This window comes from Antedon mediterranea, chromosome 6 (genome assembly GCF_964355755.1).
Source record: "Antedon mediterranea chromosome 6, ecAntMedi1.1, whole genome shotgun sequence".
Taxonomy (NCBI): domain Eukaryota; kingdom Metazoa; phylum Echinodermata; class Crinoidea; order Comatulida; family Antedonidae; genus Antedon; species Antedon mediterranea.
The window spans coordinates 8,130,745-8,157,858 of record NC_092675.1 but is presented as its reverse complement, the minus strand read 5'-3'; the positions used below and the strand labels follow the sequence as shown (position 1 = coordinate 8,157,858).

At 33.6% G+C, this 27,114-nt stretch overlaps 2 protein-coding genes across 3 annotated transcripts; both read right to left on the bottom strand.

The window, feature by feature from the left end:
• Positions 1 to 662: 662 nt before the first annotated feature.
• LOC140051972 (protein obstructor-E-like) lies at positions 663 to 6,220 on the bottom strand. Its single transcript, XM_072097333.1, has 4 exons — positions 6,139 to 6,220; positions 4,784 to 4,903; positions 4,546 to 4,659; positions 663 to 1,944 (listed from the first exon to the last, which is right to left on the bottom strand). Exons 1-4 carry the CDS (start codon positions 6,218 to 6,220, stop codon positions 1,172 to 1,174), a joined length of 1,089 nt encoding a protein of 362 aa, XP_071953434.1. The 3' UTR covers positions 663 to 1,171.
• A 2,971-nt stretch (positions 6,221 to 9,191) lies between these two features.
• On the bottom strand, positions 9,192 to 26,077 carry LOC140050983 (uncharacterized). Of its 2 annotated transcripts, none has more exons than XM_072096031.1 (5): positions 25,742 to 26,077; positions 18,170 to 18,265; positions 17,501 to 17,614; positions 14,186 to 14,299; positions 9,192 to 9,571 (listed from the first exon to the last, which is right to left on the bottom strand). In XM_072096031.1, exons 1-5 carry the CDS (start codon positions 25,821 to 25,823, stop codon positions 9,375 to 9,377), a joined length of 603 nt encoding a protein of 200 aa, XP_071952132.1. In that variant the 5' UTR covers positions 25,824 to 26,077; the 3' UTR covers positions 9,192 to 9,374. The 2 variants fall into 2 exon arrangements, with proteins under 2 accessions (XP_071952132.1, XP_071952133.1); XM_072096032.1 differs by having other exon boundaries at positions 14,171 to 14,299; positions 25,742 to 26,073.
• Between the last annotated feature and the right edge of the window lie 1,037 nt (positions 26,078 to 27,114).

Here is a 27,114-nt window from a genome sequence, read left to right as displayed (position 1 = left end):
TGAAAATGTAAACATGCATTATTTTAAACGTAATAGTATGTAGCCTATATTAACATCATGAAGAAATATAAAGAGAAACTAACCTGTTTTCTAGGTATATTAAACCATCTACCAAACACTTTCACCTTTGCAAGATCACCTGTAAAATAATCAATCTCTTCCTCACATTGTTTATACAAAGTATCAGCTGAGCTTTTATCAAGAAGTTGAATGTAATCACAATCTAAATTTTCTCTCGATATTTTGTGTACTGGAAACTTAAAATATGGGGAAATCATCTGCCGCTGATCCGATTTGATTAGCGTCCGAGTAAAATCTATTTCATTACTTTTATGTGCCTCTGTTTAGTCATCCTTTACCATACACACTAAAATAATTTATGCATGATGTCAGTAGCGTTCCTCTTTACCTCCTTTTTGTTTTATTTTAAAAGGAAACAACAAATTCTCTATGTAAAACGTAAACCATTTAAATGAAAATGAAAGTTAATTTAAAGTTAGAAGTAATTATTATTTGTTTTACTTTTTTTGAAAAATAGTGAAACTAACATCTTGCTTGACGTCACACAATTCATGCATCGCGAAGCTCTATTGTTATAATTTCCGGTATAGTTCAATCAAGACATACTCATTATATTCTTATCTTTTTATTTTTGTCGTTGTTATAAAATACCAGTATTAATTATATGTCGGCCTGTTCTACCAAGACACCTTTAACGATCTTATTATTTATTTTTTAATTAATCAAAATACTCATGCACGTGCATACATAAGTATCTCCTTTTAAAATTTCCGACCATACATGATGTCAAGTAATCAAATTAAATAATACCTATAATAATTGTTATATATCAAAAACACCTATTGTTTTATACTTCCGTAGTCATTAACTTGTCAGTACTTTGTAAAACTGGACTACAAGTTGTACAATTTAAATTATACAGCATATAGTAGGCAACATACTGAATTAACCCACTTTAAATTTTACCAACACAACATGATAGCCTGTAACTAATTTATATTATATACGGTAATACCTCTATTGTTATATACCCCGAAACACAATACCTATTGTTTCATACTTCCTATAGTAATTTGTTTTTCAGTAATTTGTACAACTGATTTACAATTTTGTAAAAACAGCCTATAAATGGACTGTAAACGCATTTTAACTACTGATCTTCAGGTTGACATTCTGGAACATTGGAAACAAAGTCACATTTCTTGGTTTGTGGATTGAAAACCAGATTTCCATCACATTCAAGGCGTTGGGCAGAGCCTAGGATGCATACGTAGTATCCTTTGCAGTAATTGTTGTCTGGAAAGTAACCATTAGCAGTTTCGCATTCTGCGTCTAGTTGTTGGTATTGAGGTTCTAAGCTGTGGCAACCAATTTCTCTGTTACAAGTATTCTGATACGCATTATAAGCCTGGTTTTCAAGACAAGCATAATGAAAAGCTATCTGATCGTCACACCAGTAATACATGTTGCAGTTTCTTGGATCTGCGTATGCTCCATCATCTTTATCCCAGCAAAATGGATCGAATTTAATTTGTGGTTCTGCACATCCGGGTACATTGGAATGATGGTCACATTTTTCGACTACTTCGTTATATACTAAACCAGTTGGACAACTGTGGTGATACGTTTTGCCATTTGAACATTGGTAGAACTTTTCACAGTTTGATGGATCCTTGTATAAGCCGACAGCACTCTTTGTAGAACAGAAGTCTCCAACTTGAGCAGCCTGGGCAGATGGTCCAACTGTTAATGGATAATCACACTCGTCATTCTCAACAGAGTAGACTAAACCTGGTACACATGTTGTGACAGTACTTACGCCACCGGAACATTGAACAAATTTACCACAATCACCTGGGTATTCATAGTTACCGTCATCTTTTCCATTGCAGTAGACGTCACCAGTTTGTGCTTGGTTACATTCTGGAAATGTAATGTAAAATGTAAACCTATTACACGCTTGATGTAAGGTAACTCGCAGTTTGTAAACACAAGTTTGATCAAGTTTCCTAGTAGAGCCTAGTCTACACAAGACAACTTTTTACTGCGAGGTTACTTACGTTTACAAACTATTGTCTGCTTGCGTTTGGGAGCTAAAGTCTATGGTTTAGATTCAGGAACACTAGACAGTCACCGTTATGAAGGATTGTTCACAGTTTTATAGGTATAATACAAAATGCTGGTTCTTAATCCTCAATTAAAGATAGTATTACAAAGCTTTATTCTAAATAACTTGAATTCAAAATTAAAATGGACCTGAAATGGAATTTCGATTTTCAAGAAATTCACACATGTTATTTAAATGTATCAAATTAACACAAACCCATACAAATAAAAACAAAATGTATAGTATTTTGAGTAAAAACGAAATTTTAAGATACCATTGTAAATTAGCGAAAATTACTCACGCCATTGTAATATTCTATTTCAACGGCCGTCGGAAGCCTCTATATTCACGACGTCACATACACACAATGATATCGAGAGCGTGTATGCCGCCCGATAGTCAGTGAATGATCGACGGCCTGGAAAGATACGCGAAGCGTTGACACTAATACTAATTTATTCAATATCTAATGTTGTTGAAATATAGGTCCCTAAAATGTACTTCGTTTGTTCTAAAACCCGAATTTAGAAGGCCTACCTCCCAAACCTTTACTAGGCCTAGGCCCCCAATCCAGCGCGCGGAGTCGATCCACCACCATCCACATCATGCGGGTGTGTCACGAAACCTAAGACCACGAAAGCGAAGACCCCCTAAGACCTAAGATCACGAAAGCTAAGACCCAATTGACCTAAGATTACAAATATTTATCTTTCGCACCTGCCTTGTATTTTAACTCCCAATATTTATTCTGAATACCACACCTTAGAATTGGCACTTTCATGAAAAAGAATCACATAAAAAGTAACAAATACATTTTTAAATTGATGATTTTACAGACGTTTTTCTCGCACACAAAATGACTAGCCTACAGTACTACAGTAGGCCTACCCCATGTTCAATGTTTTTGTTTCTATGGAACGTCAAAAGAGCAAAAAATTATATAGAGGGCTGAAAACTCTGTGGAGTCCATCTACAGTGTGGATGGAACAATGTAAAATTAAAATTGTAATGATAATAGTATAATCATGCAAGTACGAAGAAATAAATACTGGCAAATAAAGTTTAATTTAAAAATCATGATAAGTTTTTTTGTTTCGTTTTCTTTCTGTTTTTATACTTGTACTATTATTTTTGCTCTTTTGGCTCTCCATAGAAACAAAAACATTGAGCATGGTGGGAGCTCAAGGAGTTACATTACAGTATACAAAGAAACACATCTGTAAAATCATCAATTTAAAGGATTTATTTATTTGTTATTATGTGTTTCTCCTTCTGAAAGTACTTATAAGTCCTAATTTTAAAGTGTGGTGTTCAGGATAAAGTTAGTCAACAAATTTGGAGTCAAAATACAAGAAAGGCAGGTGCGTAAGAAAAACATCCTCTGAAGCAACATAATGGAGTAAATATATACCAACAAACAACCCGTCAAGTTTGTTTGTTTATACATTTACTCAACGGGCGAAAATAATGTGAGTTTATCTATGTTTTGCGGTAGTATTAAATTATATTTATGGTAATAAATGAAACCTACTGTGTTTAAAATTATGTCTGGATAAACAAGTATTGTTTTTAAGCTGTAGTATATCTTAGTATTTGTAATCTTAGGTGTTGGGTCTTAGCTTTCGTGATCTTAGGTCTTAGGGGGTCTGAGCTTTCGTGGTCTTAGGTTTCGTGACACCCCATCATGCGGCGAGGCTCCGTTTCATGTGTATCCAAGGACCAAAGCGATATCAACAACTTGCTGCGCTCATTGTCAAGCCAAAGTAAAATATGAATAAAATTTGTTTTTGAACTGTGATTCGTGACAAATAAATTATCATCTCATTATTATTACTAATTTAATTCTGCTAAACTAAAAACTAAAGAAACTAACACATTTTAGCAGTATAAATTACGAACGATATACAAAATACACGAACGGAAAATATGGATACGCATCATTGCGCACGGAGCTGTATCCCGGACAACGTTGCCAGGCCAACTTCGGTATTGCCAGAAAAAAACCGTTGATTTTAAGATTTTAAATCGCCATTTACTCGATGAATAACCGTTTATACGGTAATAATTTTGTCTAAAAAAATTCTAAACACGTTTCTGCAAATGCCCAAGCATTTTTTAGAAAATACTCCATACATTTCAAGAGTTATAGCCAAAAAACTGCAAATTGTCCATTGGAGGTATAGGAATATATTCGCAAAGTGACGTCACCCGCGAATTTTTTGGATTTTCAAATGGGTCTTTCCCCAAAAGGGCCAATTTATATTTTGTAACAATATACATTCTAGCAACACCTAATAGCCCCCAAAACATCATTCTAAAATGAAAAAAATCGAAAATCCATTTCAGGTCCATTTTAAACATGATGCCTGATTACGATATTACAAAATATTTTGGGTGAATGAAATCAGCGTTAGTACCTTGATCACACGTGTATCCTTGGAAACCAGGGGCGCAGTTGCACCAAAACATGTTTAGCAAATTAATGCATGTAGCTCCGTTCTGACATGGGTTGCTGTCGCACTCATTTATATCTGTAAGATTAATACTATCTGTCAATGTATTATAGTTTTACTACTAACAATATGTTTCGATTAGTCACAACTATAGTCATATGGATGTGTAATATTATTGTTTAGATATTTATTGATAACTTACCAGTCTCACATCTGTCACCAATGTAGGCAGGAATGCATGTACATGTGTAGCCTCCATTTGGACGACTCTGAGCGCAAGTCCCGCCGTTTTCACAAGGGTCAGAGCGGCACTCGTCTGTATCTGAAATAAAATAGATTTCAGTCAATTTAAGCCAGGGAGTTGTTAACAAACCCCATGGATGTCAGAAACGGATAGGATATGAGAAATGGCATTCTCCTCCAGACAACAACAATTGTAGGCTATAACATTTTTAAAAACCAGGCTTGAACTCTCCTAAAGTCTACCTGACAAAAAAAATTACGTACCGATGTCGCAGTTCTTGCCTGTTTAACCATTTAAACAAAGACATTATATTTATAATCGTTGATTTTCGCGTGGTCATATGGTCAAGTCAAAAACATCCGGTAGGTATACATTTTACATTAATTCATATCTACAACTCAGATTCCAATAACATTGTTTTCTAAAATTGGAGGACACCAGCCATATTCTGAATTGAAAACAGGTTGCAGTAAATTATCCATTTTTAAACACACGATTATTCAAGTAGGCCTACAACGTGTACCTGCGCCGTTATTTTGTAATTAAAGTTCATCAAAATTAATGCAATCTGCTACAGATGATATGAAAAGCAAAAATCAATTGCCAAAAAAACGGCCTTTCTATGTTGCTTATGAGCTGCGTGCGCAAAATTGCGCGCGCAATGTAAAAAAATTGAAAATGTTTAGAATGATTTTTCGCAATATAACATTTTAATTGCGCGTCTTTAAGACATTACCAAACAAACAATACATATAACTGGACACCAGAAATACAGATATGCGACCATTCGCAAAAATAATACTAAAACGATATAATAACATGATAAAAATGTATTAAATTATTGCATTATAACTTTTTTTGAAATTGGTAGTAGAGGACTCATTGGCCACGAACATGAAAAACGGCTACATAAAATACCGCACAAAGTAATGAATTAAAAATAAAAATGTATTTACTTATTTATTTCATTTCCCGAACAACAGTGAACTCATGGTTCACCATTTACAGGAGGAGGGAACGGAGGTTCACTGTCTCTTTAAGTCAAGAAACTATAAACAAATAATATTTATAGGCCTAAGCAAACAAGAAACTAAAATTAAATTTTAAAGACGATTAAAGTAAATCAACTATCGTAATTGATACCATAGAGCACTTCCCATTGATATTGCAATTTTACAAGTTTAAATCGCACTATTGCTAATAAGCTAAACTAAATTTAAACAACACCAAACATCGTAATAATGGAATAACTATACTTAGTCTGGCTTGTAGCGGTATGGTATCATAATGAAAAATAAATACACACAACTTACTTTGAGTTTGAGGGAATGCTCGGACATGAGCAACTCTGATAACTACAAAAAAAAATAACAGGCTGTTCTTGAGGAGTAACATCTTGTTTGTAAGTGGTATGTCCTTTATCAAGAGAATCAAACTTATCAATTTGTACGATACCAGAATAACGGCTCCTTTTATAACAATTCGTCTTTTAGTAGAGTGAATGGCCTATTATTATGTTTTAAGGTAGGTATTACAACAACAATATGTGGAAAAAATATAAAACCTTATTATGTTTACAGGTAAGTGAGTACAGCACATATATATGGAAAACTAATAATTATGAAACCAATATATGACAGCAATGCGACAAAAGAAGAATAGATTCTATATTATTATCAAATAACTCACAAATATATTGATAGGTAAAAGGTTATTGTACAATAAAATAGGAAGAATAACAGCATTAGACTCTTTTGTAAGAATTCGTCTTCTCAAGTGAATAACCAACCACCTATGTCACTATGAGAAAAAAACACGGACATCATACAAATAAATGAGTAGTAAGAATAGTCATATTTGGATCTTTTAAAACTTTCCAATAAAATGGATATAATAGGATTAAATGCTTAATACCAAGACTAAACCTTTTATGTATTTTATGATAACTATAGCTATAAGTAAAATTATTGCAAGCTATTTGCTAAATAGTGTATTACTTGAACCAAGTATACACTTTTGAATGCAGTGGAAGGTTCAATAAGTTTAACACAAAAAATGAAACCTGAAGACTTATTTGAATAAAGGGATATAATCATCAATATATTTGTTAGGTTCTTTGAAAAGTTTCCACAATAAGGAGTCGGTTTTATGTGTATCATGTCAATAACCTATAACGTGAGCTTTTCATTATTATACTAACATCTAAATAGATTCCTGTCATGGCATTTGGTGAATGATGAAAGGTTATAATATCTTCATATAATTCATCATTCACCAAATGCCATTTTTTGTACCATTGTTTGTTTGTTTATTAATTCTTTTCCACACATATCAATATACATTTTACTTAAATATTTAGATATTAAAAAAAGTATGATGAGTGTGGAAGGTGACCAAATAAGTTGAAAACTTTAGGATATGGTCACCTTCGTTAATCATCAGAACGGTATTAATGTGTATAATTTGTGTACTGTATTTTTTTTAATTCTGCTATTTTATTATCAAACAATGCATGTACTCAAAGGAACTTTAAAAATGCGCGTATATACACATGAGATGGGAAGATTAGACCCACGAGAATAAAAAATGTATTTTTGTGTAATGTTTATTGTTTAATTTTGCTGACTTATTACTCGGATTGTGTCATACCTATAACACACACACACAGCTCTACTAGAATAGACATATGTTTAGAGACTAATAATTAGGCCTAGGCCTAATAGTATTAATAAATTATATTAAAAACACTATCATAAACTAAAAGCTGATTATTTCGACAATCCACACAAATCGCCGCTATTCTTCTATGAAATCGGACGCCGCAACAACAGCGCGGAGATAGGCCTAGAATCGTACCGCACTTGTGTAATCACTTCTTGTTGCTATACGCTTGGGTGCACATTCATGTTTATTTTGTGACGTTTCATGAGGGGGGTCCCCAACTTTTGTACGAAAAAAAAAAATCGCGGCCAGGGGAGCTGTGTCCCTTTTATTAGCAAGTTAAGGGTTATTTTCAACCGACTGGACCAAAGAATATATATCTTTGACTGGACTGGATAGACTAATCACAATCATTTTTTTCTTCGAGGCCTGCTATATTTTCGTAACACAAGAGCCGTAACAATAGAAACAGAAATTTGGCTTTACTATATTTTTCTTAAATAAATGATGAGGTATGTTTTATTTACGGCAAATTTTGTCATAATTGTAGGGCTGAGATCTAGGCCTATATACAGTGGAAATAATGATGAAAACACGTGGGTAAGAGCACATGAATATCCAACTAGAAACAACCTGGATGACATACTTTCCGTTGACGATAATCGTACGCTATGGGTCAGAACACCTCGTTTTTTTTCTCTGCGGTTTGTAACGTGACCTTGATAGTAACATTGTACGCTAAAACGGTCTAACGCCATGGGTCTTAACAGGGCCTTAAGCTCTAGTCTTACTATCGTTTCTTCCTTCTTCCAAAGGGAGTCCCTAGGGACACTGTATTGATTGATGATGGAAAGTGCCTGTTTCCAGTTACCTTTAGGGTCAAATCTATTATTTTAACTGCTCCCTTGTTTATAAAAGAGAGAAAATAGTTGAAACCAGGTTGTTGCAGGTGAACCCAGAAATTACTTAGACCCGCGAAGAATTGAAATTGAGTTGAAAATCTACTGTTGAAATCATAAATTTTGTTTAAAAACTTTATAATATCTTCCTAAAATAGAAATATGGAACAATAGCATCGATGTGAAAACTAATGTTATCAAATCTACGTTTCGCGGTACATCTGAGATAGATCAGGTAGGTATCCAAGGCGGAGATTTGTACCGCTGAAGTTTTTGCATTTTGCTCGCCTATGTCAGAATGAACCATAATTTATATATAGATACAGTGGGTCTTCTGAAATGTTACAGTTGAATATAAATCGTTTAGCTATCAAAATTAGTGTATTTAATGTATGTAAACTATGACATTTTCCGATACCAAAACATATATTAACACTGAATAATATAGGTCATTTTGTTTTGATAAAGTAAATCACGTCCATAGATAACAAGGCCAACAGCCATAAGTCGCGTGCTAAAACGCATAGTGATACCGGACCGACCGACAGACCGACAGACGCGACTCTATAGTTCACTATGTCGGTCGGTTGGTCTGTCGGTCTGTCTGTCGGTCCGGTATCACTATGCGTTTTAGCACGCGACTTATGGCTGTTGGCCTTGTTTTGCTTTAAATTACATTTTTCAGGTAAATAATATTTTTTAGGCGAATGAATAACTATTATGTGACATTAAAATATTCAAACAAACACATTATTGGTTTTTAGGGGGATACAATACATCTTTAAACGTTAACATACTTTATTCGATATTTATTGTGAATATTTACTGTATTAACAACCACAGTAATAAGAGAAATTATTTAAATCATTATTAAACCTAAATCACTACCAACAATAATATAAACTGGAACAGTTACGTAATTAATGAATTAGTGTAGGTATAGTAGTATTACCCTATTTGAAATATTTAATGAATACTATTATTGAATTTTACTCGTAGTCTCTACACCTAGGTACGTTTGATGGATAGTCACACCTTACAGGTGTCACTTCACCATTGAATACAAGTCCAGTCTGACATGTTTTAAGGTATGTTGTACCTTGGTAACATTGGTAATAAAGATTACAGTCTGTTGGATGGTAGTAGTAGTATCCATCAGTCTTGTTGGAACAGAATTGATCTAGGCCTAAAGGTAAAAAAGAATTGGAAGATAGTAGTATATCATTTGATATGTTTAAGAAAGAAAAAAAAGATTATTAATGTAAGACAAGTGTGGGTAATTGAAAGATTAATTAATAAGTTAAATGGGGATGAAAAAATCGTAGACCAATGTAATTACCACCAAATTCTGCCGGTTTCTATATTGCTGTTAAAAACAGGACCATAATGTAAAACAGTTTAATATCTATACCTGGTATGCTGTAACCACGTATATGGTTTTTAAATAAATAAAATAGAGTCTAACTGATATTATACTTCCAATATAGTTTGTGTTCCAGACGGAGTTTTGTCTTAATATTAGTAACAAGGCCATGTAGATGGCTGCAGTCGCGTGCTCATTAGTTTTCACCGACCGACCGACCAACCTACCAACTGACCGAAATTACTGACCATGTTTAAAAATGTTGAAATGTTTAAAAATATCTATATTTTTTAAATTTACACGTGCGTAGCCTGTCACTTTTGACGTGTTCGTATAACGTAATTTCGAGTTGAAAAGTAAGTCAAGAAAACAGAGAAATCGGGCAAAAAGAGTGCGCAATAACATTTAACGCGCAGTGCGCGCGCAAAAATATGCGCACTCATGGCAATTTTGTAAACACTTAAAATTGCCTGAAACGTACTCTTATTTCATCGAAAATAAATTTTGAAAATTTTAAGCGCGCGTACGCATGCGTTACATTGGCTACGCACGTAATTGTAATGCCATATGATGATTTATGCCCTGACATTTATGAGTACCAAATTTTATTTAATTGTGATTTATGGTTGTGAAGATATGATTACAAACGTGATTTCGTTAAATCGTGCGTAGACCACGTAATTTTTTTATTGCGCACCGTGAAAACATAACCACATCGATTTCCTGGCCATAAGGAATATACTGTGAAAAATTGACTTAGCTAGATTAAACTGATATCAGAAAGCGATAAAACGCATAGTGATACCGGACCGACAGACAGACCGACAGACCGACCGACAGACCGACCGACCGAATTGAAAACAAGGCCAACAGCCATTAAGTCGCGTGCTACAATGCATAGTGATACCGGACCGACAGACAAACAGACCGACAGACAGACAGACAGACCGACAGACAGACGGACCGACCGACATAGTGAACTATACTGACCGAAATTACTGAACATGTTTAAAAATGTTGAAATGTTTAAAAACATTTATATTTTTTTAATTTACACGTGCGTAGCCTGTCACTTTTGACGTGCTCGTATAACGTAATTTCGAGTTGAAAAGTAAGTCAAGAAAACAGAAATCGGGCAAAAAGAGTGCGCAATAACATTTAACGCGCAGTGCGCGCGCAAAAATCTGCGCACTCATGGCAATTTTGTAAACGCTTAAAATTGCCTGAAACGTACTCTTATTTCATCGAAAATAAATTTTTAAAATTTTAAGCGCGCGTACGCATGCGTTACATGCGCTACGCACGTAATTGTATTGCCATATGATGATTTATGCCCTGAAATTTATGAGTACCAAATTTTATTTAATTGTGATTCATGGTTGTTAAGATAATAATTACAAACGTGATTTCGTTAAATCGTGCGTAGACCGCGTAATTTTTTATTGCGCACCGTGAAAACATAACCACATCGATTCCTGGCCATAAGGAATATTCTGTGAAAAATTGACTTAGCTAGAGTAAACTGATATCAAGATAAGGTCATAAAGCGATAAAACGCATAGTGATACCGGACCGACAGACAGACAGACAGACCGACAGACAGACAGACAGACCGACCGACCGACATAGTGAACTATAGAGTCGCTTCCACGCGACTAAAAATTGGTTTTTAGTGAAGGTAAAAATTAACGTTGAACTTACCAACGTTTCGTGCGTTAGCATCGCACTTTTTCAAGGTAGTGGTGTCAGCTTGATTTTCCGACACTGATCATGGGCATAGTCACGTGATGTTGATGTGACATGCGCCATCTCTGAGTGATTACTTGAATACCTCTGGGTGAATCCCTATATGGGGATTCGCTTTTCTCTCGCATTCTGTCAACGTCCGCTCGAGCTGTGTCATCGGTGATTATTTCAACTATTTTCTCTTTTAGTTCTTCCTCTTTCTTAGCTAATTTTTCGATGCTGTTTGTAGTGATTCGTATTCTTTCTCTAATCAAACTACGTTCCGCTTTTTTGATAATGTCGTGTCCCCGTGTGGTGTTAATCTGGCATTTTAATTTTAGACTTGGTTGTTTCGGATTTCGAACTTTGACGTTGGTGGCGTAAATATTTATTTTGATTGTACACAGAATTGTCAGCAAGGTATAACTGTCACAAGTGATTTAATTTTTGTTTCATTGTACTGTATGAGGGGGGTCATTCATGCGTAGCGGCCTCTTATTGGATGATGGGTTGGTATATAAAGTGTGTGCGGGAACGGCGCGAGGTTGAAACAAGGAGTTGGGAGTAAGCTGAGTGTTGCATTTCTTGATTGGGTGTGGCAAACTACTATTGTTGTATTGATAAGTTGCTAAGCAGAGAAAATAAAGAAAACCACAAAGTAAGAGATATAGATATTTGATGCACACTTCAGCGATATTGTAGTCGTGTAATAAATAACTCCTTAATTTCTAATCTGAGGTCTCTTTTTACGACTGTTAATTGAGTGGTAGGCTACATTGAAGAACGGATTGACTAATTGGATTTATAACTAAAGGACTCTGGCAACCAGAACACTTGTGAGTACAGAATAGTAACGATATTGGAATTGAACGAGACGGAAAGGAAAAACTTACTACTAGTACGACACACCATTGAATTGGAGACATTAAAGAAAGACGTTAAAGAAAAGAAGGACGGTTACAGAAATAATGCGTGGAATGTTATATACAACGGCTACTGGTGTGTGAAATAGCCACCTGATTGGAACTTACATGGCATTATCAACGTGTAAACTTATTGTAATTATATATATATATATATGGAATAGATAGATGAATTATGAAATAACAAATATTATATGTGTGGAAAAGAATAGAATAGTATATGAATTTAAGAAATATGGTGAAACAACTTATTGTAATTATATATATGGAATAGATAGATGAATTATGAAATAACGGATATTATATGTGTGGGAAAGAATCGAATAATGTACGAATTTAAGAAATAGTGTGAAACAAAGTTTTGTTATTATAAATATGGAATAGATACTGAATTATGAATTAACGAGTATTATATAATTATGTGAAAAAGAAACGAACATAAATAAGAAAAATTGATAAAATTAGTGGCTAAAATATATTAGAAGATGGATGATTTATAATCGAGGTATATAAGACGAGATAGAGAAAGTGTTGTATTAATTGGATCATAGGGAATGGGATAGTAATTTAAGAGGGTAATTCGAGATTTATATGATGAAATTAATTGAATAATATTGTAAAGTGTAACGATGATGCAAGTATACGTATAGCGGAATTAGGGTAGAGTGTATTTGGAATAGAAGTAATTATTTATTTATTGTTGTATTCATTTATTTGTTTATTGTATTTAATTGGGTTTTGAGTATTAGGAAAGGGGTAAAGGCCATCTCTAGAGATAACTGAGGGAGTAAAGGGAACTTGTAAGATATTTATTTATGTGTTTATTGTTAACGGGTATTTATTTATTAGATGTTATTGAAGGGTTAAATGTGAAACTTCATATGAATGCTAGTTTGAGCCTGAGGTATAAATGTTTAAAAGAAAAGGAAAAAAAAAATTAAAATAACGATAGAAGTGCTTGAAGTAATTTGTAATTGTTTTCTGTATAACAAAATTGGCAAGGTTTCGTGACAATAACGCTTATTATAATAGTAGATACTGTAATTTTATTATTATTATTTCTGACAGTGATACGTGGGAGTACTACGTACGTTATTATAACCTTTACGTTGTGTTAATGTTCTAGACTTGGACATTAACATTATTTGTTAGGCTATTTAGTTAAGTGTTTCGATCGGCTAATTGGCCATAAGCCTGACTAGCCCTCGTGTAGTACTGTACTAGTAGTAGTTTGACTGTATGTATCTGCTATGCTGTTTTGCGTGGTTGTTTGCACACGCAGCTGTGCTGCCTTGTGCGTGTTTTCATTGAGTTTATTTGTGTTCAGACTTTACCGAAGAATAAAGAACTGTTAAAGCAACTACCACGAGTTTGTGTATCATTGTCCGGATTAGTGGTGTTATGTCTAAGCGTTTGCAGTGTAGAGGGAATATCCGGTGATTTCTTAGGCGCGTAGCCTTCCTCGCAATTTTCTCTTTTAGGCGCACTAATTTTACACCATCCTGACCATAATCATTTCGGATAAAATTGAAAAAAATCATCTCCTTTCCAAAATATTTTTGAAAAAAAATTTTCGTTTTTAGTGAAGGTAAAAATTAACGTTGAACTCACCAACGTTTCGTGCGTTAGCATCGCACTTTTTCAAGGTAGTGGTGTCAGCTTCTTTTGCCGACACTGATCATGGCATGTATATTATTATACAATGTATAAATAAAATTGAAAGTTGTACTATATCTTATCTTTACGTATTGTATAGTTTATACAGATTGCTTACTTTTGTTTTACTTAAGTATGTTGTCACAGTTGATTCCTGTATAGCCCTGGAAACAAGAACAAACATAACCACCAACCAAATCAAAACATTGCCCATTTACACATGGATTTCCAAAGCAATCATCAATATCTAAAAAAAAGTAGCCATGTAAATATTTATAACGAATTTTGTGAAACACTGTGTGTTCGCACAGATTCTTGATTTTCACAAATTGTGATCAAGATTAGATCTTCGAAATTAGACTTAGAAAACTGGTTGTAGTAAAGGTGGTGACAAAAACGTGTTTAGTAAGAAACTAGAAAAACAAGAAAGTTAGTTACAGATAATGGTAGTGACGTAGTGGAGGGTGGTGGTGGAACAAAATTCGGTAGAGGAAGTCGGTTACTGTACTCTATTGAAAGACAGTCGGAGAGCCGCGTTGGGAAATATGACCGTTATCGCGAAATTTTCGACTTCGCATGACGTCATTAATTTTAGAAGCCCTCTCTCGGCACAGAGGCATCAACGTTTCGCGCGAAAACATTAGCATAAAGTATACGTCATTTTATAGCTGTTTAATAAACATTAATAGGCGAAAAATTAACCATATATGGTAAGATCAGTTCCTTATATGTTTAAGATGTCGCAGGTCACCTAATTTTCGGAATAATTTGTTGGATTTGTTGTCAGTGACAGTTTCTTTCCAAAGTTCGTGTGCAGCCGTCAAAGCTGAAGTTTTCTAACTTGTGTTTGTTTACAAATTTTCCATTAGTGGGATTTGCATCCCATACAGTGAATTACCAAAAAATCGGCGTATATGGATAGAGTAAGTATCAATAGTCTGTTTTACGTTAAAATTGGCTTGAAACCCTATTTAAGCTTCCTACAGCGAACATTTTAAAAAAGGTCCTCATTTCACATAATTGTTACGTCTCGCGGCACTAGTTCCGTCGTGTGTGGTGCATGGTGTGTTGATTGTGGTTGTTGCAGGTGTGGGTGTGTGCACGACCTGGTGGATCGTTGTCGTAATATCGGCCTAGGCTTAGCCTTAGTAACATGTTGATAATTAAAATACTTTAGTTACAATTTAGTATTATTAAAGTTTCGTTAATCCTACTATATATTGAAGATGCGTTGGGAACAAGGTTTTAAAAAGATAATTAAGCCAATCGCAGCCTGACATATAGTTAAATATCCTCATTATTGGCAACTGATGGGTTCAATTTATTTACTGTATTAATAATTATACAATAAATATACAGACACAAGGAAGTTTTGTGTTTAGTGCTTTTTTATGGTAGGCCTACAGTACAGTCATATTTTATCTGAATATGTTTTCAGGTAGTGGAATAATTATATAATTATACAGTATTTAAGAAAATGTTTTTGTCATAGTGACAATTATTTAAATAGTTCTTTACATTTCAGCTATTCATTTTCATTTCAGGTTTTTTGTTGGTATCAAGATTTTCTATCTCGTTCTTCAATGTGAGGTTGGACGGTGGAAGCTGTAAAGTGGTTTTCTCGATTTCAATATCATTGCTGATAGTTTCTCATTTTATTCGCTAATATAACATATAAATTTATATTCATTTAAGTTGTAGAAGTGTTTCAGATCAGTAAATTTTTATAAAGATATAAATTAAGTTGCAATTGATTGATTGATTTACTTTATTAACCAGAGTCGCACAGATGCATACAATATAAACATAAAACAATCATAAAATCAGTACAACAGTAAGACTCAAGTAAAAATGATATCTCAAAAAGTACATATGGTGGCATATTTTATATTTACAGTATTAGGCCTAGCTAGTTTGTTATGTCTGATGAACAAGGTGCTATTAGAAGTTTTTATATACAGTAGTATTTACTATTTGTATCAGTAATTGTTTGAAAGGTTGTATTTTTTCACATTCTGTATATGTATACATAAAAAGAAAAAATGTATTGCTTGTGTGAAATGTAAGTTGTATCTAATAAAGTAATAGAATATTTCTGTATACAAGTGTGACATTTACTGCCAGATATTGATATACTTATAAGTACCAACCAATTAACAATACTCAAGTAAATGATGGGCTAATAATTATCTTTTTTAAAAACATGACCATATAAAAATACATGGTTGAGTCTCTCAAACAAAAGATGCCTGATTTTATAAATAACATTCCCCATCATATTTATATATAAATTGAAAATGGGTTATCTTTTGGCACTTTGTTTTTCAATTTATTGTTTTTTAACAGTTTTTTGTAAGTTTTTCTGGGCCTAGGTTCTTCTTCAGGCTTCTTCTTGCTTGGTATATGAGCTGGGATAGACCTACCAGCCTAGATTATGGAATACCCAGATTATGTCTACTTCTACTCCAGCTACTATAGGCCCTACTATAACACAAACTACTATCAGAATTACCTAGCCTAACTAGGCCTAGAAAATACTATTTTTAGGCTTAGCTAGGCTAGAAGTTAAGTAAGTAATTATAGTAGCTAGTCTAAGTAGGCCTTTCCTAGCTCAGAAACCAAATAGAACAATAATCGGGCAGCAGATTGAAACCTTAGGCCTGTGACGCAGTACGCCTGCATGAACAACCGGATTAACACGATTCGGTCCGGGTCGATTCGTACCAGCTTCGTAAAACGTAAACAAAGTTTCAAAATGGCGGTTTTTCGATCGTAACTGAACAGAAATGTAGTAGGTTTGGTTTGATTAGTGGGAGTTGCATCCCAAGAAAGCTTAAAATTAGATTTTTATTTTAATAGATAGCTTAATAGTTTATCTTGAAAGGATTTTTAAATTCGCTTTGAAACCTTATCTAGAAAATATGAAATTTAATGATTTTTTACCATCATTTAAAAAAAAATATAAATAAAAAAGTTTATACACAAAATAATTATATTTTTCGAAACAAAAAAACTGTGGAATTTAGATCACAGTTTTTATCATTATTTACGCTTGCAGTTCAACTATTGAAATACGTTTATTGATTTCATCTAATATCAAAATTATACAATTTTCAAAGTGTACTAAAATAGCAAAAATTCCAACATTTTCCACGAAGCGTGCCCTCACAATGAATGAAATCAGTGATGCGTTACCAACGCGGCTTTCCGACTGAGACGTTTCAATGAAAAATACAAGAAGAAATTAAAACTAGAAAAACGGCGAATCTCATTTTTTCTGTTAAAATCATAACCTATTTCTACTCCTTATATGGTTACGATATTCTAATACTCACTTGTTTAAATACAAGAAGAAATTAAAACTAGAAAAACGGCGAATCTCAGTTTTCTCTGTTAAAATCATAACTTATTTCTACTCCTTATATGGTTACGATATTCTAATACTCACTTGTTTCACAATTCCTCCCTGAATACCCCATTTGGCATGAACAATTATAATCATTAATCAAGTCTGTACATTGACCACCATTCAAACATGGGTTTGGAGAACAATCATTGACATCTATAAAGCAAAATTATAAATTATTATTATAACGTCATAAAACCATTGCTGTTTTATCGATGAATAAAACTACGTCGATGTATACGACTGGATTGATCCTTTATTACTTTTTGTATTGACTTACTTGTATCACAGTTTTGACCAATAAACCCAGCAATGCATGTGCACAAATAACCACCGACAAAGTCTGTACATTGCCCTCCATGTTGACATGGGGTTGGAGAACAATCATCAGCATCTTAACGGCGAAGCAAAAATTTAAATTTCACTCGCTCCGTGGTGCTGGTGGCAGAACAAGTATTCTTGGATGAAGACTTTAATCCGTAGGCCCAGTGTTTAAAAAACCTAGTAGGCCTACATCTTTCGAGACGAATAGTACACCAGTGTAGGTCTACTAGTACACACATATACACGGTCTTAAAGTGGCTGCACTGACATTTGAAAAGTGTCACAGATAAGTTCAAAGCGCCACGAGCAATTAGCCACTCGTAGAATCGGTGCTATAAAAGAAATCGTATAATTATTATTATTATTATTATTATTAATATTACTTACTTATTTCACAACTTATGCCTCCGTATCCTGGTGGACAGTCGCATCGGTAAGTTCCACCATTTAAACAAGGTTGTGGTTGAGCACATTCGCCGATGTCTTAAGAAAATATAGATGAATAATCACTGATGTAATGTTACTTTAATTGCAGTAAATGGAATGCAATTGGTTTTCTTATAAATCATAAATTTTATAATCATCTTCCATCATATCATGTTGATTTAATAATAATAATAACTATTAAGAGATATTTGTTTGTAGTTCTCATTCATCAATTATAATGTGCTTGAGTCAGGTACCAGCTTGCACAATATTTTAAATTCTCTGTCTGCTGCAACGATCTGTCTTCAGTGGATCTGTTTAAAACTCGGCTTATTACTTGTTTCTGTTTTTTTTTATCTTGCCATTGCTATGCGGTCTACTTTCCAAGACTTTTTTCTTATTTATATTATTTTTTGAACATATAAACAATGTGTGATGCCTCACTGGACTATATCAGCGCGGACTAGATTATAATGGATTAAATATCGTTAGAGGCGAAAATGTACCTGTTTCACAATCAGTACCGATGTAGCCTGGAACGCAGCTACAAACATAGCCACCACCGAAGTTAAAGCAAGTAGCTCCATTCAAACATGGGTTGGTTGTACATTCATCAATATCTGCAAATCTATATATAAATTTACGTAAGGGCAAAATTCGGTAAATCGCGCCTTACTTTTAGAATTTTTACTCGATGGTATGTAAAGTTGGTTCGTACTTTCGGTACTGATTTTAACCACCTGATGTAACCCTGTTTACTAATTAAATTAAGTTAGATAATTAGTTATTGACGATTAAAACGAATTTAGGTTCAACGATTTGCCCCAGATAGGGGTGTTTTCCGATCGTGGTATACACTGTCTAATGGATGTCCATCTTGAAAAATACCCGCCACAAAAATGAGAGGAGGCTTCGCATTTTCCTATCTCCTTCAACGATAATTGTTTTTCATAGCTGAAAACCGGTTGAACAACTCGAGTACAGTATCATAATGTTGAAGATTTTCTTAAAAAAATACTATTTTGATAGATTTAATATACGTTTATACAAATGTATTGATTTGCGATGAATGGAACATTCCAATCTCTGTGTCGTTCCACAAGTGTCTATTCCCTCAGGCGTCGTAAAGGAAAGTACTGTATACTCATAACAGAAATTTTTTTTTTCAATCTGTGCTGCAGAGGTTGGATATAATTTTTTTTAAACGGATATTGAGCTAGCGTTTTCAGTCGCCGTAATTTAATATTTATTACCGATTAAATCGAATTTATGATTTGCCCCGAATAGAGGTGGTTTTCACAAATTGTTTAACATTATATATAAACATACGTCGTAGTGTATCGTTACATGTACTGTACTATTTCAATCGACTACGACGGTGATAGTTTCAACAAAGTATTACATCGCAATGTTTTACTGTGTTTAGTGGTATATTATTTGTAAAACATGTTAATTAATATTTCGTTACAAAATAAAGAATATATTTAAAAATTGTTCCTCTTTGCACCCATCCTCTTCCCCATCTCTCAACCATAATGTTACATACAAAACACAAATTAAGTTTGTTTAAATTTGACTTAAACAATTGGTCTCATTTTGTGACAACTTTCTCTTTCGGAAGTAATTCCCAGTGTGCTAATTTTAGTTGAGTACATAAATCACAGTGTCTATTTAATCGTTCCTGTAAACGACATATATTATTGTCCTCCATTATTGTACATTTGAAATCGCCAGTTTTTTAACGCTGAAATTACTGTGTATTCGAGAACCATCTGTGGGCACGACCTAGATGGTACGCGAGCGAAGCGAGCGTACCATCTAGTCATCTAGTAAATACAATTAACAATGCTAATAACTAGTATTTGAATAACTATCAAATATGATTAAAAAAATAACATTGGTTATAGGTTTGTATAAATATTTCACAAATATTAATGATAAAGTTATAGAATTTTTCTTTCTTTTCTATTTAGGCCTAAGTTTTTTTTATTACAATTGATTATTAACAGGAGACAATATGGAGCAATGTAATATAGGTGGCAGCAGATTCCATCAAAAAGAGAATGAGAAAAAAGTTGTGATTTGGGTCTATGCTGAATACAAATTTAGTCTTAATAGGTCTATTTGCTAATACTACCCAAAATAATATAATATTAATATTGAATGTTTGTTACCTATTTCCCACTGTAAATGATTCAACCAATATCTAGCTAACACAATTTTTTTTTAAGGCATTTAAAAGGACGATTATCAATCAATGAGGGAATTGTATGTTCCTAAAACTCATACATGTTATTAATCAATATAAAGTACATTAAGAGTGTTACTCGAGAAATGAATTCATGTATTCGTAATGCAACCAGAAATTGAACAGAATGAAACATCGTGTTGGATCGAAAGAAATATACTGAGGATGGTGATAAGTTCTTGAGTCAAGTACCTGCTTTTTCAATTTGATATTCTGCCTGCTCCATAATCTGCCTTCAGTAGATCTGTTTAAAACTTGGCTTATTACTTGTTTCTGTTCATCCTATTCATCCTGGAGCCATCGTACAGTCGTTGCCGTCACAAGTGCATGGCTAAATCTACCTCATGTGTTGCTAACATACAAAAAAAGAGCTGATAGACACCGACACTCCAATTGTTAGACCTGTATTAGGCTATACATTTGCCAAATTTATATTTTTTACGATTCATTTAAAAATTGTGTTTACTAGAAATGATCACGCTCTGCCAGATGTGTATATTGGCCCGAAAGAGTAGCTGGAAACATGACGTAAGATGCTCTGCCTGGAATCATTCAACCATATCGAACTAAAAACGATTACGATCGACGTTTATAAATATAGTAATCCACCGACCTAACACTCAAAGACGATGGTGAGTAAATTATAACAGTTCATGAAATTAGGCATTCATAAACGGCGGCAAAAATAAACAGACAGACTCTATACCTAGCTAGTATTGCAGCTAGTCTAGGCTGAGCTTAGGAGGCTAGGCATAGACACCCTAGTAGGCATATCAACTGGCTGCAGAATCACCACCACACACCGACACCACAGAGTGTGTTTTGGTTAAGTGAATCCATTGTGTAATCACATACGTTATACTTCTAGCTACCCCGTGGGTTAATAGTCAATTCTCTCTAGGCTAAACGTTCTGGAAAATGTAATCATAATAGAGGTCAAATTGGAAATTAAAGGGACGGTACCTATCTCTTGTCAACAACAGTGAAAACTAATGAGGTAGATGTTACCATGCACTTGTGACGTCACAGCAATTTACGGCGACGGCTGTACGGCGCGGCGAGCACGTGCGGTGATATCGTAAATCTCGCGATTGCTCTGAAATCATATGTATATCCCCTAAGACGTTTTTAAAATATGGTTCTCGGTGAAGTTGTCCTTTAAGTTAGGTAAGACAGAAAATTTATTTCATTGTTCACGCTTTTACATATTGTACTTTGATTGATGTGTTATATTTTCTTATGTATTTTTTAATAAGTGATGGGCACAGAATACTTATCCTCAATCCTCAAATATTAGTCTAAAAAACACACATTTTTGTACAAATTTGCCGTTCCAATGTTGACTTATGGATAAATGGGCATTAAAAGGTGCCCCAGCTCAAACGGCGCTAGTATCGGACTTGCGGTTTGGGAGAAGATAGAGGAACAAATGTTGGCTTAGTGCTATCATCATCATCATCATCATCATCATTCGCGGTACTATACGTACCATTTATTTATATCAACAGAATAAATATATACAGTATTTCTTTTACAAGAATATTTCCATAAGTTTAATCTAAAGCATAAATTAAATTATGTGAATACGAAGAACAGTAGTGGTAAACTGGCAAAGTCACAAGCCTTCATGATCTTCCTATACTGTACAGAATCTTATTTGATATTTGAGTATAGTCGCACATGATTGAATTGAATTAACACAGAGGGCCCAATTATGATCAGTGGCTGTGATATACTAGTACACCCGGTTAACCCCTTACTCGTCTGGTACTAGGTACTTTAAAGTATGTGTACACTGGACCTACGGTTTATAGTCCTCCAAGAAGACTCGTTCTACCACCAGAACCATGGAGCGAGTGAGCCTCGAACACTTGCTGATGTTATGGCTACGTAATTACGGTTCCACTGTCTTAACCGCTCGGCCACTCATTCACTAAACATTTTTAATGTTTTCATTATTAGACACAAATGAGTGCGCATAACCCCTGTTTGTTTGGTGCTGTTTTTTAGTCGCGTGCAAATCGCGAGTCTAACGCTTAGAATTTCGGCGGTCGGTTGGTCGGTAAACACTAACTTGAGCACGCGATTGCAGCCATGTATATGCATTGTTTCAGATATCAACGAGTGTGCCTCATCTCCACGTGTGATACCATAAATCACCTCCTATTGATATTGTAATTGGCACTATTGCATTTAAGCTGAACACAAAACATCGTAATAACGACATAACTATTCTTAGTCTTGAAAAGTATGATATCATAATAGAAAATAAATACACAAAATTTACGTTGAGTTTGAGGGAATTTTCGGACATGAGCAACTCTGATAACTACAAAAAGAAAGAACAGGCTGTTCTTGAGGAGTAACATCTTGTTTGTTAGTTGTAGGTCACTTATCAAGAGAATCAAACTTATTAATTTGTACCATACTAGAGTAACGGCTCCTTTTATAACCATTCGTCTTTTAGTAGAGTGAATGGCGTTTTATTATGCCAGGTAGGGATTACAACAACAATATGTGGCAACATAATAGACATTATCTATATATAAATTTACGTAAGGGCAAAAATCGGAAAATCGTGCGTTATTTCTAGAATGTTTACTCGATGGTATATAAAGTTGGTTCGTACTTTCGGTACTAATTTTAACCACCTGATGTAACCCTGTTTACTAATTAAATTGAGTTCGATTATTAGTTATTGATGATTAAAACGAATTTAGGTTCAACGATTTGCCCCAAATAGGGGTGTTTTCCGATCGTGGTATACACTGTCTAATGGATGTCAATTTGAAAAATACCCGCACACAATAATACGAGGACACTTCGCATTTTCCTATCTCCTCCTACGATAATTGTTTTTAATAGCTGAAAACCGGTTGAACAGTTCGAGTACAGCATCATAATGTTGAAGACAGGCCGATTTTCTTTAAAAAAATGCTATTTTGATACATGTAATATACGTTTTTACAAATGTATTTATTTGTGATGAATGGAACATTCCAAATTATTTGGTTTAACCATAGAGGTATAGATTTAGATTTATGGGCCCCCTTGGAGAATAAACATAAATAGTATTGCAATGCTGTACAATACTGTTAAGGTATTAACCACTTTTGATCGCAATTTGAATCGCAAATTTCTTATTGTGAGTGTTGGTACTGTTAGATATAATATAAACAAATATACAAATAAACTTTATTACTGTGAGTGTGGGTAGGCCCTACTGTTAGATTATAAACATATAATATACAAATAAATAAACGTTATTACTGACAGTTGCTTCTCAACGTTTGTATTAATTAATAATTTAAAAATATATAAACGTACGTAGTGGTGTATCGTTACATGTACTTCACTATTTCAATCGACTATGACAGTGAGAGTTTTAACAAAGTATTAAATCGTAAATGTTTTACTGTATTTAGTGGTATATTATTTATAGGCCTATAAAACATTAAAAACAATATTTCGTTACTGAGTGGATAAGAATATATTTTAAAATGTTTCCTCTTTGTACCTATCTTCTTCCCCCATACCTCAACCCTTAATGTTACATACAAAACTCAAATTGGGTTTGTTTAAATGAGTCCAAATAAAAAAATTTGACTCATTTTGTTTCTCCCTCGGAAGTAATTCCCAGGGTGCTAATTTTAACTGACTACATAAATCATCGTGTATATTTATTCGTTTCTGTAAACGACAATGTATTATAGTCCTGCAGTACGTACATTTGAAATCTCCATTTTTTTCTCGCTGGAAAATACTGTGTATTCGAGAACCATCTGTGGGCACGACCTAGATGGTACGCGAGCGAAGCGAGCGTGCCATCTAGTAGTAAGAATTAACGTTGTTTGGGAACGGTATAATAAATCATTTAAGTGTGAAGAATGATTCTATTAATGACATTATTATATATATTACTTGCGTTATTTCCGTCACTAAATATGTTTATTACAGTAGGTAAAAGGGCATTATACAATAAGGTAGACAAAACAGCATCAGGCTCTTTTGTAAGAATTCGTCTTCAAAATATGTGTTGAAGTAAATGACCAACTATCTGGGCATAAAATTGGTTTCCAGGTAAAAGATTACGATAAAATCACGGAAAAATCTCCATACCAATACATAGATATAATGAAGAGTAAGGAAAAGTTATTTGCAAGTTTGGAAACTTTCACCAGATTCTGCTACTGTCCCTAGGTGCTATCTGTAAAACTATAGCAAGTTATACACGTTGCTGTCTGCTATAAATGCTGTACTTTTAACACACGGTACACTGTCTGTAGCACAGTACTTGTGTATGCATTACTAAAATAGTAGTTATTTTATTTCATTTATAATGTATGTATAAACATTTATTCAGTTTTTTTTTTCATTTTTAAATTTAAAAATTATTACAATACCTATCTACCTTTCTGTTATTGTTACTATTATATAATATTTTTTGAGGCAGGTTGTTTAAAATTTAAAACAATTACTTTGACTTATACTGTACTATGTTAGTTCAGGAGAGATGAAGTGTGTGTGGGCAGAATATGCCACGTTGGAAGTTGGTTGTGTGAGGTGTATAGGGGTCACTTTAAGACCTAAATTAGATGTTTTCTGAAGAAAAGAAGTAAGTGGATACGCTTTCAAACAACTCCAAGAAGATCCACACAAAAATAATTACTTCCCAATAGAATAGTATAACAGTGTACATTACAGTACATTGAATAAACTCGAGCGGAATTATAACGCACATAAAAAACATTCATTTTCTGATCGAAAAGTGCCCTCTCTAGTTTTCTATTAATTTATTAATAATTATCATTAATTATTGAGTAATATAAACATATTTTTAACATTTAATGCTGGAAGCTGGTTCTACTCATTAACAAAGTTTCATACCTCCAAATTTCACGCAAGTGCTGCCTGGGTAGACAGGAATATATATGTTAATATTATACACATTTTAGACAGACGGAAGGTTAATTTAGATTATTGTGATTTTTAGATTGTGAGTTATAGAGGTTCACTGTCTCTTTAAGTCAAGGAACTATAAACAAATAATATTTATAAGCAAACAAGAAACTAAAATTAAATTTTAAAGACAATTACAGTAAATCAACTATCGTAATTGATACCATAGAGCAATTCCTATTGATATTACAATTTTACAAGTTTAAATCGCACTATTGCCAATGAGCTAAACTAAAACACCAAACGTCGTAATAACGGAATAACTATACTTAGTCTGGACTGTAGCGGTATGGTATCATAATGAAAAATAAATACACAGAACTTACTTTGAGTTTGAGGGAATGCTCGGACATGAGCAACTCCGATAACTACAAATAGAACGAACATGCGGTTCTTGAGGAGTAACATCTTGTTTGTAAGTTGTAGAGAATCAAACTTATCAATTTGTACGATACCAGAGTAACGGCTCCTTTTATAACCATTCGTCTTTTAGTAGAGTGAATGGCCTCTTATTATGTTTCCAGGTAGGGATTACAACAACAATATGTGGAAAAAAAACCCAACATAATAGACGTGTAACATATGCAAAAATTCACGTTTTTGGAAACGGTATAATAAATCAATAATTTATTAATGGTATTATTATACATATTACTTGCGTTATTTGCGTCAATAAATATGTTTATTACAGTAGGTAAAAGGTAATTATACAATAAAGTAGACAAAACAGCATCAGGTTCTTTGGTAAGAATTCGTTTTCAAAATATGTGTTGAAGTAAATGACCAACTATCTGGGTACAATATGGGTTTCCCGGTAAAATATTACGACAAAATCACGGAAAAATCTTCATACCAATATACATATATAATGAATAGTAATGAATAGTTATTTGGAAACTTTCCAACAATTTGTATACAATATATGTCATGTTAATAACCTATCGTGTGATATTATGATTAGCATTATTATTGCTTACAATATTAGTACCGGTAAGTACCAAACATGAACATATCTTCTATGTTAAATCAAGAGAATAACAGGAAAGATTTGTGCGAAACCAGATTATCGGCTCCTTATTATTATAACTATGATTTGTCTTTTAGTAAGAGTTAATGGCCTCTTATTATGTTTCCAGGTAAAGGAGTACAAATAAAATATATGGAAAACTAATAATTACCGTATGATACCTAAATATGACAGCAATGCGACAAAAAGAAGAATAGATTCTATATTATTATCAAATATCTCACAAATACATTGATAGGTAAAAGGTTATTGTACATAAAGATAGGAAGAATAACAGCATTAGACTCTTTGTAAGAATCCGTCTTCTGAAGTGAATAACCACCTATGTCACTATGAGAAAAAACACGTACATCATACAAATAAATGAATAGTAAGTCAGTCATATTTGGATCTTTTAAAACTTTCCAATAAAATGGACATAATAGGATTAAATGCTCAATACCAATATGAGTCATTTTCAACTTTAAGCACGATACCATATTGTATATGTAAAGTCAACGACCGATGATGTGAACAATTATATTATTATTATCATTTTATTGAATATGTTAATAATAATTAATAGTTAATAATTCCTTGGTAGAGCTCTCGGGAAGTCAAAACATTTTATGTATTTTATGATGACTAGCTGTAAGCAAAATGTGTGTATGGTACTTGCTAAATAGTGTATTA